At 34.9% G+C, this 16660-nt stretch overlaps 4 protein-coding genes and 1 pseudogene across 5 annotated transcripts; 4 read left to right on the plus strand and 1 right to left on the minus strand.

The window, feature by feature from the left end:
• The first annotated feature begins 56 nt into the window (after positions 1 to 56).
• On the plus strand, positions 57 to 2336 carry LOC103836893 (probable serine/threonine-protein kinase At1g01540). Of its 2 annotated transcripts, none has more exons than XM_009113201.3 (7): positions 57 to 867; positions 978 to 1082; positions 1151 to 1273; positions 1353 to 1523; positions 1609 to 1738; positions 1816 to 2025; positions 2101 to 2336. In XM_009113201.3, the coding sequence occupies exons 1-7, from the start codon at positions 248 to 250 to the stop codon at positions 2173 to 2175; spliced, it is 1434 nt and encodes a 477-aa protein (XP_009111449.1). In that variant the 5' UTR covers positions 57 to 247; the 3' UTR covers positions 2176 to 2336. The 2 variants fall into 2 exon arrangements, with proteins under 2 accessions (XP_009111449.1, XP_009111450.1); XM_009113202.3 differs by having other exon boundaries at positions 58 to 867; positions 2104 to 2336.
• A 241-nt stretch (positions 2337 to 2577) lies between these two features.
• On the plus strand, positions 2578 to 8634 carry LOC103836960 (annotated as a pseudogene).
• On the plus strand, positions 5059 to 11314 carry LOC103836894 (protein BPS1, chloroplastic). The gene has a single exon (XM_033278531.1). It carries the CDS (start codon positions 9708 to 9710, stop codon positions 10743 to 10745), a length of 1038 nt encoding a protein of 345 aa, XP_033134422.1. The 5' UTR covers positions 5059 to 9707; the 3' UTR covers positions 10746 to 11314.
• Positions 11315 to 11562: 248 nt separating this feature from the next.
• LOC103836895 (protein BPS1, chloroplastic) lies at positions 11563 to 13538 on the plus strand. Its single transcript, XM_033278532.1, has one exon. The coding sequence runs from the start codon at positions 11846 to 11848 to the stop codon at positions 12827 to 12829; it is 984 nt and encodes a 327-aa protein (XP_033134423.1). The 5' UTR covers positions 11563 to 11845; the 3' UTR covers positions 12830 to 13538.
• Positions 13378 to 15155, minus strand: LOC103836896. Its single transcript, XM_009113207.2, has 6 exons — positions 15009 to 15155; positions 14747 to 14876; positions 14464 to 14603; positions 14105 to 14387; positions 13832 to 13998; positions 13378 to 13754 (listed from the first exon to the last, which is right to left on the minus strand). The coding sequence occupies exons 1-6, from the start codon at positions 15031 to 15033 to the stop codon at positions 13606 to 13608; spliced, it is 894 nt and encodes a 297-aa protein (XP_009111455.1). The 5' UTR covers positions 15034 to 15155; the 3' UTR covers positions 13378 to 13605.
• Positions 15156 to 16660: the final 1505 nt, after the last annotated feature.

Below are 16660 nucleotides of genomic sequence, written 5' to 3' on the forward strand. Positions count from 1 at the left end.
TTTAACCACGCCTTGTCGCCGTCACCCCCAAGCAGATAGAATAGATACGCGGACATAGATGAGATCAGACAGCTCATTCAAACACAAACACAAACACAAACACAAACACTCTCTCTCTATCTAAAGCCACATGCAACTGTGATTAACTGATTGTATCCATTAATTCCCCCAGAAACAAAAAAAAAAAGATTATTCTTTTCCGGCGAGAGATGCGAAAGAATCAAAAACACATGTTCGTAATTGGGTTATGAATCAAAATCTAATAACGAAAAAAAAAATGACGATCTCTGTTTTGAATCCTGATCACATCAACGCCGAGCTATCCAAACCAACGTCGATCTTCGGTCTCAAGCTCTGGGTCGTCATCGGAATCTTACTGGGATCTCTCATAGTCATCGCCCTCTTCTTCCTCTCCCTCTGTCTCACCTCCCGCCGCCGCAACCGCAAGCCGCGCCACGCCGATTTCGCTTCCGCCGCCGTGGCGACGCCGCCGGTTTCCAAAGAGATTCAGGAGATCGTCCGTCCTCCGGCGCAGCAGGACCACCATTACCATCCGACGCAGCCGGAGATCCAAGTCGATATCGGGAAGGCGGAGCACCGCGTGGTGTTCTCGGATCGAGTCTCGAGCGGCGAGAGCAGAGGAACGGTCAGTGCTAGCGAAACGGCGTCGTATTCTGGGAGCGGTTGCGTTGGACCTGAGGTGTCGCATCTCGGGTGGGGGAGGTGGTATACTCTGAGGGAGCTTGAGGCCGCGACGAATGGGTTGTGTGAAGAGAATGTGATCGGAGAAGGAGGTTATGGGATTGTGTATCGTGGGATTTTAAACGATGGAACCAAAGTCGCTGTCAAGAACTTGCTTAACAACAGGTACTTCGAAAAATAAAGTTTCTATTTTTATTTTTCTGACAAAACCAGAAGTAGTTTCGTTTTTGTGTTTGGTCTGATAATGGGTCCCATGTAACTTGTTTATGTTGAAGGGGTCAAGCGGAGAAGGAGTTTAGAGTGGAAGTAGAAGCTATTGGGCGTGTACGGCATAAGAATCTAGTTAGGCTTTTAGGTTACTGCGTTGAAGGTGCATACAGGTAATGCTCGATATGTACTTCATTTTGTCACAAGACTCGTAACTAATGTTTTTTTTTTTTGAAACTAGGATGTTAGTGTATGACTATGTGGATAATGGCAACCTAGAGCAGTGGATACATGGTGATGTCGGGGACAAGAGTCCTCTAACTTGGGACATTCGTACCAATATAATACTCGGCATGGCAAAAGGGTATGTATAGTCGCCAGCGATTGATAGCTTGCGATAGTGAATCTATACGTTAACTTATTTGTTGTTATAATCCATGCAGATTGGCGTATCTACACGAGGGTCTTGAGCCGAAAGTGGTCCATAGGGATATTAAATCAAGTAACATCTTGCTTGATCGTCAATGGAATGCTAAGGTATCTGATTTTGGACTCGCTAAGCTGTTGTTCTCCGAGAGCAGTTACGTGACAACCCGTGTCATGGGAACTTTCGGGTAAGTTCTTTTTGTTTGTATATAATCTATAAAATCTTGAAAATATATAGCATTTAAAATGTTCTTGATTTGGTTTGTTATATAGTTATGTTGCGCCAGAATATGCTTGCACCGGGATGTTGAATGAGAAGAGTGATATCTATAGTTTCGGGATATTGATTATGGAGTTGATCACTGGAAGAAACCCGGTTGATTATAGTCGACCTCAAGGAGAGGTAACACAAAAAAAAAACCATATGGGTTCATCAAAACGATGGTATGGTTCTTGATATCGTCTTGTTTTTGGTTATAGGTGAATTTGGTTGAGTGGCTAAAAACTATGGTTGGAAACAGAAGGTCAGAGGAAGTAATCGACCCAAAAATAGTTGAACCGCCGTCATCAAAGGCTCTTAAACGCTTGTTGCTAGTTGCATTGCGTTGTGTGGATCCTGATGCTAATAAGAGGCCTAAAATGGGTCATATTATACACATGCTTGAAGCTGAAGACTTGTTCTATCGCGACGTGAGTGTACATTAGAATCACAATGAACATTTTTCAAGTGATGACGTTTATTTGCTCACTGAATATTTTTCGTAGCAGGAACGACGTGCCGTGAGGGAGAATGAAAGCCGCGATCATAACCAGATACAGGCTGCCGTTTCAGCAGCCTGAGACCAGCGCAAGTGACAGTTCAAGAGACGGTAGATAAAAGATGTTCCGGCCACTAATTTTTTCAGATTTTTCTCTTTTGTTTTTGGTTTAATCAAATTTTTAATTGTTATGTGTGACAAAAATATTATTTATTTTATTTTTAGTAGGCGTATGATTAAGAATGTTCACTGTATAACATTGCCAAAGCAAATACATAAAGCTGAATGCACAGAACAAAACGAATAAGAAGTTCTGTTTAATTTTGCGAAAACTGAACAATATGAAAGCTCTAAGACACATTACAAAAGCTAGATTTAATTATTTTGCTGTAGGAAAAGATAACGTCTAACTCCTGATAATTATGGGTTGATAATATGAGGTGTGGACCAATGTAGCTGTTATTTTCAACATAAGATTGATAGGAGTTATCTTCACACATATAGACCAATAAATCAGTGTCATGGTCGCTTTCGCCCGTTTGGGTCCAAAATTGCCATAAGCACATTCCTTATCTGTTTCAACACGTAAGTAACAAAATGGTGAACAAGATTATATCTTCTCATCCTTTCGTAAGAGGCCACAGTTTCTCAAGTAATACACTATCCAATACTATCTTTTATCAAACTTAATTAGCATTGGCTGTGCTTATGTGAAAGATAAGTCTGATCTTTGTAGTTTGTTGAAGGTTCTGTAATACTTACAAGTTTTAGATACTAACATTTTACCACAAAAAAAAAAAGTTTTAGATACTGCAAAAAGTAAAGGTCGCCAGGTCGTAATGCATGAGGTTTCCAGGTTTCCATGTCGTCATGTCTCCGGCTCGTCAAATCGTCTGGTCTCGGCCAGGCCGTCAAGTCTCTGGTTCATGAGGTCGCAGGTGACCAAGTCGTCAGATCCTCAAGTGTCAAGTCTCCAGATTCTTGAGTCTTTAGGTCGTTAAATCGTCTATGTAACTAGGCAACTAAACAACTAGAAAGCTAGAGTTAGGCAGTTAAAGAACTAAGTAAAACCGCTAGGAAGCTAAATAAGGCCTCTAAAATGTTATATCTCCATTGTGAAAGAGTAAATGATAAAATGATATAAGAGCGAGTGGATGACTTTCTTTTGATAATGAGTGTGAAGACCTTAAGGTGAAATGTGGAAATAATTATGGGAATATTCTTCTCTTTCCTTCTCTTTTTTTCTCTTTTTAATGTTATAGAATAATCTATCATATCTAATTTTGGGCTCGATTTATATATTATCAATTTTTAATTTATAAGAAATTAGTGTAATTTAATTTATACTATTTTAACACTAATAATTTATTTTATTATTAGTATATAATGATATAAAAATTATAACATACATTATAAAAATAACAAACCTATGAAATTAATAAAATAGTTATATTTTTAGTGAATGGTGATGTAGTAAAAGCTTCTATAACTTCCTTTCAGTTGTAGAAGTTTTTCCGATGATGATGCTTCATCGACCTCTTTCGATGATCATGATTCATTGAGTTTATGTTTAAGATTATTTCGATGATATTTTTCATCGATTTCATGTTGATGATAATAAACATATTAGAGTTTCAATCGCAAAATAATGACATGTTAGATGGATAATTGGAAATTGTAATAAATGTTTTCATGTTAGGTGAAAACCGACTTCGATCTGAAAATCTTTCTTGCAAGTAATACATCAACACTCTAATATTTAAATGATTGTGAAACTGCCATATCACCGTGATAATATATTACAAATGTGAAAATATTTATTACAAATGCTTTTCTTTTGATATATAAGAGATTTATTATCACTAAATAGAAATAAATTATCATATTAGTGACCATTCAAGACTTTGACCAAAATTTCGATCAAGAACTTAACTAAGATCTTGACTGAGACTTTGACCCGTGCCAAATGGATTAGATCTTCATAAACTTTTGTGATGATAGGCCTTTAGTTAGCGTTTCAAGACCAGATCATGGACAACATTTTGGCAGAGATAATACCCACCTCCAACACATGCCACATTTGTTTGATTCCTCCTATAAGAAGGCGTTTAAAGTGTTGTACGTTTCCTTTGGGCATTTTATTATTACAGACTAGTAGCACTAACTCTGTAAGAACACACCCCCAGCTCCTTCCTCCTCCTATTTATACTTCCTCTGTAAGCAAAAGAGTTTACAAAATTATAATTAGTTTTATCTCCCTTCCCTTTCATTATTTCCTTTGCTTCTGAACTCGTCTCTCTTTTTTGAGCTTAAATACACAGAGAATGTTCTTTAGCTGTGTAAACCCATTCAAAGCTCTGTTTCCAAAGAAGAACAATGCATGCATATCCCCACATCTTCTCTTTCTAGTGAACAAATTCGAAATAAGTTTGACGGCATCGATCGCAGAACTTGTACCAAAGGATGATGATGAGGATGACTTTCTTACTTATTCTTGGATGATTGACGCAATGCACTCTCTTTGTGAGACGCACTTGGGTTTCACGACACTCATGACCACCGATGTAGACCTTCCTCATGTATCCGACATGGAAGAAAGTTTGATTGAGATGTATGTTGACATCAGTTCGAAGCTGCTTGACCTCTGCGACGCCTTCACCTCAGAGCTGTACCGTCTTAACCACGGAAACATGTTTCTCAACATTGCTTTTAGTAATCCTGATGAGTTTCATTCATCGCATCTCGACCGTTGGAAGCAGCACATGGCTTCCAAGAACCCGAGCATCGAAAACTGCGGTAAAGTTTTGAGAAGTCTTGCTGAATCCCTGAATCATCATTATAATAGTCTCTACAAGAAGATGACGAAGAAGGAGAAACAATATGAAAAAGAAAAAGTTCTCCTGCGAGCTTTATATGGTGTAATGGCCAATACTTTATACATATTCAGCGTGTTTGCTGCAGCGTTCACTCGTTCTTCCAAGAATCTCTTGCATTTAACCATTCCAAAGGAGATGGAGGAGGAGGAGGAGGTTCGTTGGGGACAAGCTTTCGTGGAACTGCAGAACATGGTCAAGCCGAAGACCCGAAACACGTCCTTATCAAAGAGATTCGGGGTTATAAGAGATCTCGAGGCTGTTGAATCTGGCGTGGAGAAGCTTTTTACGCAGCGGTCCAAGAAGGGTGTCCTAATTTATTGATGGTGATGGAGCCATTGAAGCAATCAGTGAAAGAACTTTCAGAAAGGTATGATCTTATCTACAAGGCAACGCGTTGCTTGTGGGACACGGTGATTCTTGCTCGAGACGCAGTGAGTGAGAGGCTCCTGACATAAAAAATTAAGAGTGACGTTGCCGATGTTTATGAGTGTTAAGACTTGTTTGTGAGTTGTGTAGGATGTTTTTCTTCTTGTCTCATGTTCAGTCTGTAATGATAACAATAAAAAATGAAACAAAATACATGCATGCATGCATGCACGTCTCAAGTTATTCTCAGCATAAACTATTGAATCAAATCGATTTTGGATTAGATTCATGATAAGCAATAATAACACACAATCAGTGAATTAGATTTCTCCAGATCCAACAAATACAAGGTATTTTCCATTAATCTGATGCTTGACATGGATTTTCATGTTACTGATAATTTCAAGTCAAGATCATTCAACTTTTATTTTTTGTAGCCTAGGCATTGGCGCATTCTCTATTGGAGGCAGAACATATAGAATATTGCTCCACCCGGCTAAATAGGCTTTCTGAAGCTTAACCAGTTCGATGTCGTGTGATAATCTTACTATTAATCCCAACAATCTAATATAAGGTCAACCACCACAAATGCACTTGCCTATACAATTTTAATATTTTATAAATCCCTAAAAATTGTTAATTTACTTTTATTAGATTAGTTAACAATTGGAAATTAAATTAAATTGTAACAATAAGACTTAGACTATCTCCAATGATTCATTCTATTTTTTTCAGAATAAAGTAATTTTATAATAGAATTGAATTCTTCTCTAATAATACTTTATTTTAGAATAAAAAATAGAGTGGTAAATAAAAAACAAATGAATTTTTCTATTTATATCGTGAACCAATTTTTACTCTATTATAATATGTCTAAACCGTACTTTATTTTCCATTCTAAAATAGAATTTATAGTAAAAATGATTCAATGATATTCAATTTTTTACTCTGTAATATATTAAAAATAAGTATAGTTTATATATATAGTGTAGTCCATTTATCTTTTACTCATCATTCTATTTTTCACTATAAAATAAAATTCATTTAGACTAAAATACAACTCTACTATAGAGTTATTTTTTATATAAAAAAAGAGTACATTATTGAAAATTGTCTTATAGAGTAACAAGTAAATTGGAATTAAAGTATTTTTACTTTAGTTCTATTTTATAATGAAAATAGAATAGAATTGAAGATGCTCCTACAACTGTTCTAGTATAGTATATATATATTTCATTTTCACCGTTAACCGGATATTATGAATTCCAAACAGAAACGATAACTTGATATTTGTTGTATACAAAAATTATATATGGAATTTGTCCTACTTATATGAGTGGAGGACTACAAAAATAGAAATTAGAAAGTATACAAATGACCTTGGCTTTCTCACCGACTTGGTATGATGAAACCAAGTCCACATACACTGTAGATAGTATATACCTTCATAAAACTTCGTATATCACATAGTTCTGCTCTGCTCTGTTTGCAAACATCCCAGTTCCCGTGCATATGTTAGTATGTTACGCAGATCAACAACATTAAAATCTATTTTAGAACCAAAGAAATGTTTAGTGAGAAACTCGATCGATATGCTAAAACAATAATCACAAACTCTCGGCATTTTACAAAAAAAAAGATCTAACCTCTGCAAGGTTGAAAATAGCCTTGTGATCAATTTCACAATGGTTTTGACTATACCAGCTGCATGGATCTTGATCTTGAGCATTATTGATTGCTCATTTGGCAAAGGGATCTCAACCTTTCTATCTTATCTAACAGCCGGCCTATTATTTCCATCTTAATCAAATTTGCAAACCAAGTTAAAAACACATTTATTCACACTCACATAAATTTTGTAAGAGACAGAAGTTAGGAGGAGACGCAAACCGAGCAAGATATCAAAAAGATTTGAATACAACCAATATTCTACAACTTCACAACACATGTTATACATATATAACTTCATAGAGAGCAAACAGTACATAGCTTTGAGGTTGTCAAACCCATAAATGCTGTTTGAGCGATTTCACGACCAGAAATGATTCATATTAGCCAAATATAAACAACCTAAACTCAAATTCATCAAAGCACATATCAGAATATAGCTTCTCAATAATATAGTAGAATAATTTCATAATTCATATAGTAGAATGACTTCAATATCCCCGACTCCATACCTCTTAGCTTGCCAGAAAACAATCTTGATCCTCACTTGCGTCTTCAGATCCACCCGGGAAACCGTCGATCCATTAGGCAAAACGTCTTGTTAAAAAGTCTGCCCCCTACTTCTTGGCCTTCTTATTGTGTTATTATAACCTTGGCTCTATAGTAACGCGATATGAATTGTTTCTGGAGAAAGAAAGGTGGACAACGTCGTAGTAGATTCCTTTTGGTATTTGTTTATCAGAATTTTTGTTTGGTTATATATTTCATGTAAAATAACTGTTTTAGAATTTAATTAATGTGATTTTTCAATTAAAATAATAATTTATCAAACTTTTTGTTGAGTTGGCATAGCTTAAAAACCTCTAAATTAGTTTAAACTAGTATGTCTCCCGTGCTATGCACGGACGTTGCTTATATATAGAGAGAGAGAGATATGATTTACAGTGAACAAATGTCATTGTTAATCACAAACAGAAAACCAAAATATGGATCTCTTATATTTACACATTGGTCTGATTCTTTTGGGGAGTTTAGGATCAGAAAGTAAACAGAAAATAATATCACCACAATTCTATAATATTATTATTTTTTTTTTGAAACTTCTATAATATTATAAATATATAAAATAAAATATAAGAAAGACTGTGGTTAAAAAAAAAAAGGATCAACCTGGTTAGGTTATTTTGATCGAGAGTAAACATGAGTATTTTCTCGTCTCTCCTCTCACCCAAGCTTCTTAAGCTCTAATTGTTTTTTCTTCTTTTCCGAAAGCATGAAGCTTTATTTGTTACCTTCTAGTTATCACCACAATTTTTTTCCTTTTTTTTGTAACTTATCACCACAATTTTTCTTCTTCTACTTTTTTCTTTTTTTTTGACAAAAGGTTTTTCTTCTTCTTGTGTTGCTTCCAAAGTTTTTTTAGGTTGTTCTAATAAAAAAGAAGTTTCTTTAGGACCTTGTAAGTGTGCTTTAAAATGAGTCGCTCTTACTCTCCCTCCCTTTATTATCACCACCAGAATAAATAAACTTATTCTAGCAAAATTGAGAATCAGTTTAGGCTTTTTTGAAATGTTGTTGAATTTTGTTTACATTTTCCTTATCACGTAGATTTTGCCAATATTTACAGAAGGCAAAAAAAAATAAGTAGATTAGAAGGGATAGATGTTTAAGAAAATAAATTCAACAACACGCAAATTTTATTCGAACATGAAGAGTTCGGGCGTTTTCAGTCTTACTAACCTGGACCTTACGTTCATCTGCGATCTTCGGCTCCGCTTACCCGTCCACAGAAAATTTGTGTGTTTCTTAGTTCATCGAAAAAGGCTTTTTCTAGAAGACTGTTGTTATGCCACGGTTTGGCCAGAGGTTTTTTTTTTTACTGAACCAGATGTTTATATGAAGTTATCATCAAACTTTAGAAAGAGACGTCAACTTTTTCACAGAATCTTAGAATTTATAATTTTTGAATGAAAATAGATATGGATTTTGTTTGTGGCATCGTGATTTATAAATATTTTCTAGAGAAAACAATAACGGTTCTAAAAGTAGTGAAATCATGATGTAGTGTGAGAAATTTCAGGGATTATGTAATTTTTAAATAAAAATGAATTTAAAGATAAATAACCGAATGAAACTGTTTTCTTTTTTTCATTTATGCTTTTTCTTTAATTTGTAAAATAAAAAATGCCATGTGTCAGATTTTTATTCGTTAGGCGACTTGCGCTTTAGTATATAAGGGATGATTACAAATAGTTTAACCTTCTAACTTCTAACTTTTAACGTGCAATCATTTAATTACAAAATTATTTCGCAAATAATAGTATAGATAGATAGATTTATAATGGAAACAATATAATTTAAATGTCATTATGTGGAAATAAATAACCAAATTATGAATATTTAAAATTAGTGACCAAGATTTTGATCAAGACCTTGACTAAGAGTTTGACCAATGCAAATGGATTAGATCTTCATAAATTTTTTTATGATGATGTACCTTTGATTAGCTTTTTTTAGACCAGATCCTGGACCGAATTTTGAGAAGGGTAAAACCCACCTCCAACACACGACACTTTTATTAGTCCTCCTCCTATTTATACTTTATCTGCGAGCAAAAGGGTTTGCTAAATTGTAATTAGTTTTATCTCTCTTCCCTTTGCTTCTGAACTCTTGTCTCTTTTCAGCGTAAATAAATACGCAGAGAATGTTCTTTAGCTGTGGAAACCCATTCAAGGCTCTGTTTCCAAAGAAGAACAATGCATGCATGTCCTCACATCTTGTCTCTCTATTGAACAACTTCGAGACAAGTTTGAGGGTATCGATTGCAGAACTTGTACCAAAGGATGATGATAAGAATGGTTTTATCACTGTTTCTTGGATGATTCAAGCAATGCACTCTCTTTGTGAGATACACCAGTGTATCTCGACACTCATGACCACAGATGTAGACCTTCCTGTATCCGACATGGAAGAAAGTATGTACGCTGACATCAGTTCGAAGCTGCTTGAAGTCTGCAACGCCTTCACCTCGGAGCTGGCCCGGCTTAACCACGGAAACATGTTACTCAAGTTTGCTTTTAGTGATCCTGATGAGGTTTCTTTATCGCATATCGACTGTTGGAGGCAGCACATGGCTTCCAAGAACCCTAGAATCGAAAACTGCGGTGAGGTTTTGAGTAATCTTGTTGAATCCATGAGTGATGATCATGATCTTCATGGTCTCAAAAAGAAGGTGAATAAGAAGAAGAAGAAACAATACGAAGAAGAAAAACTTCTCATGCGAGCCCTATATGGTGTTAAGGCCACGACTTTATACATATTCAGCGTGTTTGCTGCAGCGTTTTCTGGTTCTTCCGAGAATATTTTGTATATAAACATTCGAAAGGAGATGAAGGAGGACGAGGAGGAGGTTCCATGGGAAAAAGCATTCATGGAACTGCAGAACGTGATCATGAACACGTTCTTATCGAACAGATTCATGGTTATAAAAGATGTTAAGGCTGTTGAATCTGGTGTGGAGATGGTTTACGCGGCGGTTCAAGAAGGCTCAGTTCCTAATTCGTTGATGGTGGAGCCACTGAAGCAATCAGTGATGATACTTTCAGAAAGGTTTGATCATGTCTCCAAGGAAACGAGTTTCTTGTTCGATACCGTGAACTCCGCTCGAGACGCATTGTTCGAGAGGCTCAGAACCAAATACGAATATGAGTTAGCTGAGAGTAACGTTGCTGAATGCCGATGATCATGTTAAGACTTGTTTGGGAGTAGTGTAGGGTGTGTTTCTTGTCTCATGTTCAGTGTGTAATGATAACAATAAAAATGAAACAAAATGCATGCATGCATGCATGTCTCAAGTTTTTTTTTTGGTAAAATGTCTCAAGTTATTCCCAGCATAAACTATTGATCAGATCAATTTTGGATTAGATTCTTGATAAGCAAGCGTAACACACAAGTAATGAATCAGATTTACAGGTCCAACAAATAAAAGTATTTTTACTTTAATCTGATGCTTGACACATGGATTTTTTTTTATCTCTTTCATGCTTTTATCTCTTTATATAGTTGTGAATTGTGATAACCATTTCATGATCCTAGTTTGTATTTGTTTGATACATGACATTTTTTTTTTCAGTTTTAGCCTCAAAACAAATAATAAACACCAAAGCTATTTTTTCTAATTTGAGTTTGAATAATAAGAACCACGCAACAAGAAAATTGACTATTGCTATATTTGCAAGTGTAACTTAGATGACATAAAGTGTATTATTTATAAAATTGGAACCATATATAAAAACTTATTCAAAAAATTACCAAAAAGAGAGTAAAGAGATTATTTCTTTTATATATGTTTCAAGTTTCTGGTAATGGGGCTAATTAGTGAGTTTTATTCATTTGTCCTTGTTCTTTTATTAAGAGGCGACGTTTTGTTTATCAGATATTTTTTTGGGTTATGTATTTCATGTGAAATAAAATAGCTAAGTTGGCATGGATTAGGAACCTCCAAAAATTAGTTAATTTTTATATTGTATAGATTTCTAGGTAGAGAATCTAGAGATAATACAATTAATTGTTATAAAACGGAAATAAATTATCTTCTAAATGACTATCAAAACTATTGACCAAGACCTTGACCAATGCAAATGGATTAGATCTTCATAAATTTTATGACGATGGGTACCACCAGATCCTGAACCGGATTTTGGGAAGAACCCACCTCCAACACAGGACACATATATATACTCTCTGCAAGCAAGAGGGTTTGCTAAATTGTATTTAGTTTCATCTCCGTTCCCTATCATTAGTTATTTTGCTTCTAAACTCTTGTCTCCACTTTCAGTTAATATGAGGTGTTTCTTTAGCTGTGTAAACCCATTGAAGGCTCAGTTTCCAAAGAAGAACAATGCATGCATATCCCCACCTCTTCTCTCTCTACTGAATAACTTCGAGACAAGTTTGAGGCTATCGATTACAAAACTTATACTAAAGGATGATGATAAGAATGCTTTTCTCACTGTTTCTTGGATGATTCAAGCAATGCGCTCTCTTTGTGAGACACACCAGAGTATCAAGACACTCGTGACCGATCTAAACCTTCTTGTATCCCACACGGAAGAAAGTTTGATGTATGCGTACTCCGACATTAGCTCGAAGCTGCTTCAACTCTGCGACGCCTTCATCTTAGAGCTGGACCGTATCAACCACGTAAACTTGTTACTCAAGCTTGCTTTTAGTAATGCTGAGGAATTTTCTCTATCGCAGTTCAACTGTTGGAGGCAGCTCATGGCTTCCAAGAACCCTAGTATCGAAAACTGCGGTGAGGTTTTGAGTAGTCTTGTTGAATCCATGAATCGTTATCATCGTCTCTACAAGAAGAAACAATCTGAAAAAGTAAAAGTCTTCATGCGAGCTCTATATGGTGTAATGGTCAAGACCTTATACATATGCAGCGTGTTTGCTGCAGCGTTCTCTGGTTCTTCCAAGAATATATTGTATCTAACCATTCCAAAGGAGATGGAGGAGGTTCCATGGGAACAAGCATTCATGGAACTTCAGAACATGATCAATCGGGAGATCAAGAACACGTTGTTTTCAGATAAATTCACGGGTATAAAAGATATTCAGGCTGTTGAATCTGGTGCGGAGAAGCTTTACGCAGAGGTCCAAAAAAAGCTAGCTCCTAATATGTTGATGGCGGAGTTACTGAAGCGATCAGTGATTGAAATTCCAGAAAGGTTTGATATTATCTCCAACGAAACGCGTTGTTTGCGGGAGACAATGATCTCTGCTCGAGAAGCATTGTTCAAGAGGGGTTGGAACAAAATATGAAGATGAGTTGGGAGTGAGTGATGTTGCCAATGATTATGAGTGTTAAGACTTGTTTGTGAGTAGTGTAGGGTGTGTTTCTTCTTGTCTCATGTTATGTATGAGGGCTTTTAAAGAAGTTCCTTCAGAATTCATGCACGCATGCATGTCATCAAGTTATTCTCACCCCCATAAACTATGGAGTCAAATTAATTTTGGATTAGATTCTTGATAAGCAAGCATAAAACACAATCAATGAATCAGATTTATCCAGGTCCAACAAATACAAGATATTTTTTCCTCTAATATGATGCTTGACATAGATTTTCATGTTTACCATGCTTTTATCTCTTTGATCCTAAAACAACGATCATCATTATAAATAGTTGTGATAACAACTTCATGATCTTACAGTTTTAGCTGAAGACAAATAATAAAACCAAAGTTAGTTTTTGCTAATTTGAGTTTGAATACTAAGAACCACACAACAACAAGAAAATTGACTATTGCTATTTGCAAGTGAACTTTGTGACATAAAGTGTATTATTTATATTTATAAACTTGGAAGCAAATCTACAAAGCAAGCAGATTGTTTCTTCCTTTTTATTCATAAAATTACAAAAAAAAAGAGAGAAAAAGAGATATATGAGTTTGACAACTATATATGCACCTCCAGGTCCTCATCAGGCTGTGTCGCTACATAACCATATTCTCCAGCATTTGACTTATTACATTATTTCGTATTTTATTTTAGTGTTCGGTCCTTCACACATGCATAGGAAGATGTTCATACATATAGCTTAAACATATTTAGCCACAGAAATGACTTCAAACTCAACTCCCACGTAAAACTTATCCTTCACCAAATAAGGTTCACAAAGTTTCGACAGTGGCATGAACTCCATAAAACCATTAGTGTCATCATATTCTTCATCAACCCAATAAGAATCTACCAAGAGAAATGAATGTTAGAAATGTTTTAAAAATTAGCTTATAACTTCAAAAGATTTCTCTTAGTAACCATACCGGTTGCCTCAAGATGATTCCGATTAACTTGATCCAATGCTCGTAGCTTAGACTTGGCAAAAGTTTTTGTCTTTGGTGCATTGTTGATATATCCTTCTCCCACTAGATACACAGAGCATGATTCGCCTTTTGCTTCCTCATGTCCCCTTGGATGAACTTCAATTCTCCTACTCAAACACTCACACGCAACATATATATACATGAAATTATTTATAAAAGTGTGATGCAATTTATAACTATAACTAAAAAAATGTTTTATGAATTGAGCATCACCATTTGCGGTTTCCAACGATGAACTCATTGGACTGATGAGCCTTTTCAGCGTCGAAAGAGGAGAACTTGGTCATCATCCAAGTGACTTTGTTATTGAGAGGCTTCTCAATTAAGCTAAAACATTCAGCTGTTCCAGGTCTCTCAGTTTTCTGATCAGGAAGACTGGCACCAAACATACAACAATCTTCAATAAGGAACCCTTTGCTCTTAAGATCATCCAGTGACATCAAATTTGTAATCCCTTTTGCTATTGGTTTTGATGATGCACTAAAGTCCCATTTTACTGCATGCACGCATATAACACATGTTACATCAAACCTTATATATAAAAAAGAGATGGAGAGAGATGAGAAAGAGACCATTGGCTTTGGGGTACCATACTGCCTTTAGCTGACTTACGACATAGACCTGATACTCGAGCTCAACATCTAGTGGATCTTGATTCTCGAAGAAAATGGAGACATGTTCTTCATCCTCGTCATAATTCACAAGGATTTTCCTGTTTTCATACAAACATGAATAAGAAAAATGATGGTTAGTTTGACCGGAAAAATAAATAAATAAAAATGATCGAGCTTATTAATTATATATAATTTAATTAGCGTTTGTATGTTAAAACTTGTCAAAAATAAAGCTCTATACCATTTGCGACCACAGAGATCAAAAACAGAAGATTCGATACAATCAATCTCATACTTTGTGAGTAGAGAGAAATTGTCTATCTTGAACAAGTGAGAATTTGTGTGATTCTTCTTGAACTCTTGCACCATCACTGTGAAAAGGGAGAAAGAAAAGATTGAAACCTGCAACTGATCATGATAATAACAGATATATATATATATATACTGAAAATTATGTTGTTTTTACTTTATTTGATCAAAAAAAAAAAAAATGTTGTTTTTACTTTCAATGGGTATTGGTCGTGACATGTTAACAAGCTGCAAAATGATATGAGCTTAAATTTGTTTATTTTTCTGTGGAGAGGCGTTATTTGAGAATGCAAAATCAAATCGCTATATATATACACACACATTACCAAACAAGAGCCGAGCATTAGTCTGATGTCTCCGTTTTGGCCCCCAACATTTGTTCGAATCGAACAAAAACATTAATTCATCGTGGAGTTAACGCTATATAAAGATTCGAGATTGTTGAGCATTTATACATCACATATAAAATTCCTACGTACAGTCGACCTTATCTCAAACTCGAAACCACATGCAACAATTATTCTCATATATATACGTCTGCAAGGAAAAATTAAAAGTTGAACTGAATAATCATGCGCTGCATAAACCAACAATTTTCATAATACTAAGCTCCAAAATTGTTGAACTAATAGAAAAAGAGATCGAGTATATGGACAGAGATTCGCAACCGATGATGTTATGTTGAGCACTGGTTGACCTCAGTCACCTCATGACTTCTTTTCCCTTGGCTCTGATTGTCTGGTTTAAGTTGACCTATATGGTCCCTGGGACTGCATGCAGAAGTTTTGGTTAGTCCAGGACATATTTCCTGGAACCAGAACCCAAAAAAACGAAACTTGACTGAAATTTACAAAAATCCGAACTGTTCCTATTTTCCTAAACTAGAAAAAGCCCAAACCAAAACGAACCGAGAACCAAATACCCGAATATCTTAAATATAATAAAAATATTACATTATTTTAGTTTTAAAAATAACTATATAAAAATATAATTTACAAATCGAAAATTATTTTTAAAACCCGAATTACCCAAATATTTTTTTCGGTTTTTACAGATTAAACTCGAGATTTCCATTTTTTTTGTTTTTCGGTTTCAAACCCAAACCATATACAAACCATTTCTAATTCGGTTACATTTTAGAAAATTTAAAATAACACTAAAGATCATAGGCTTCAGTATATATAACATTTACCGAAAAACTCAATATTTTCGTTAACACATATATTTTGAGAAAAATTCAAAAATATGAAAATACTGTTTTAATGGATAGTTGCATCCTTCGCTAACATATGATAAAGGTCAATGAGGTTTGGAACTTTTGTTGTCCCTGTTTCTCTAGAAAATAGCGATTTTATAGTGGTTAGTCCACCAATTTATGGAGTATTATGAAGTTTTACTAAATTAATTGGCAAAAAATTAAAACGATGTCCATGTACCATGAAAGAGAGTTTAATATACATTAATACAAATGTAGAATGTGTTTAGAGATTTTAAAACAACAGTAAATATCATAGACTTCAGTATATAGAACATTTACCAAAAAAAATAAATATTCTCGTAGGGATAAACACATAGATTTTGAAAAAATTCAAAAATATGAAAATTATGTTTTAATGTATAGTTGCATCCTTTACTAACATATGATGAAGGTCAAAGAGGTTTGGAACCTTTGTTGTTTCTGTTTTCCTAGAGAATAGCGATTTTATAGTGGTTAGTCCACCAATTTAGGGATTATTATGAAGTTTTACTAAATTAATTGACAAAAAATTTAAACGATGTCCATGTACCATGAAAGATAGTTTAATATACATTAATACAAATGTAGAATGTATTTAAAAATTTTAAA

The sequence above is a fragment of the Brassica rapa genome, chromosome A09 (assembly GCF_000309985.2).
Source record: "Brassica rapa cultivar Chiifu-401-42 chromosome A09, CAAS_Brap_v3.01, whole genome shotgun sequence".
Taxonomy (NCBI): domain Eukaryota; kingdom Viridiplantae; phylum Streptophyta; class Magnoliopsida; order Brassicales; family Brassicaceae; genus Brassica; species Brassica rapa.

Bases quoted from the DNA above. Each gene is read 5' to 3' on its own strand.
- LOC103836893 (XM_009113201.3), top strand. From the start codon at position 248: ATGAATCAAAATCTAATAACGAAAAAAAAAATGACGATCTCTGTTTTG. The intron at 1,274-1,352 runs GTATGTATAGTC...TAATCCATGCAG, and splicing joins ATACTCGGCATGGCAAAAGG to ATTGGCGTATCTACACGAGG. The intron at 2,026-2,100 runs GTGAGTGTACAT...TATTTTTCGTAG, and splicing joins AAGACTTGTTCTATCGCGAC to CAGGAACGACGTGCCGTGAG.
- LOC103836894 (XM_033278531.1), top strand. From the start codon at position 9,708: ATGTTCTTTAGCTGTGGAAACCCATTCAAGGCTCTGTTTCCAAAGAAG.
- LOC103836895 (XM_033278532.1), top strand. From the start codon at position 11,846: ATGAGGTGTTTCTTTAGCTGTGTAAACCCATTGAAGGCTCAGTTTCCA.
- LOC103836896 (XM_009113207.2), bottom strand. From the start codon at position 15,033: ATGTCACGACCAATACCCATTGAAA. The intron at 14,877-15,008 runs GTAAAAACAACA...CCCTTTTCACAG, and splicing joins ACGACCAATACCCATTGAAA to TGATGGTGCAAGAGTTCAAG. The intron at 13,755-13,831 runs GTATGGTTACTA...TTCTCTTGGTAG, and splicing joins GAATCATCTTGAGGCAACCG to ATTCTTATTGGGTTGATGAA.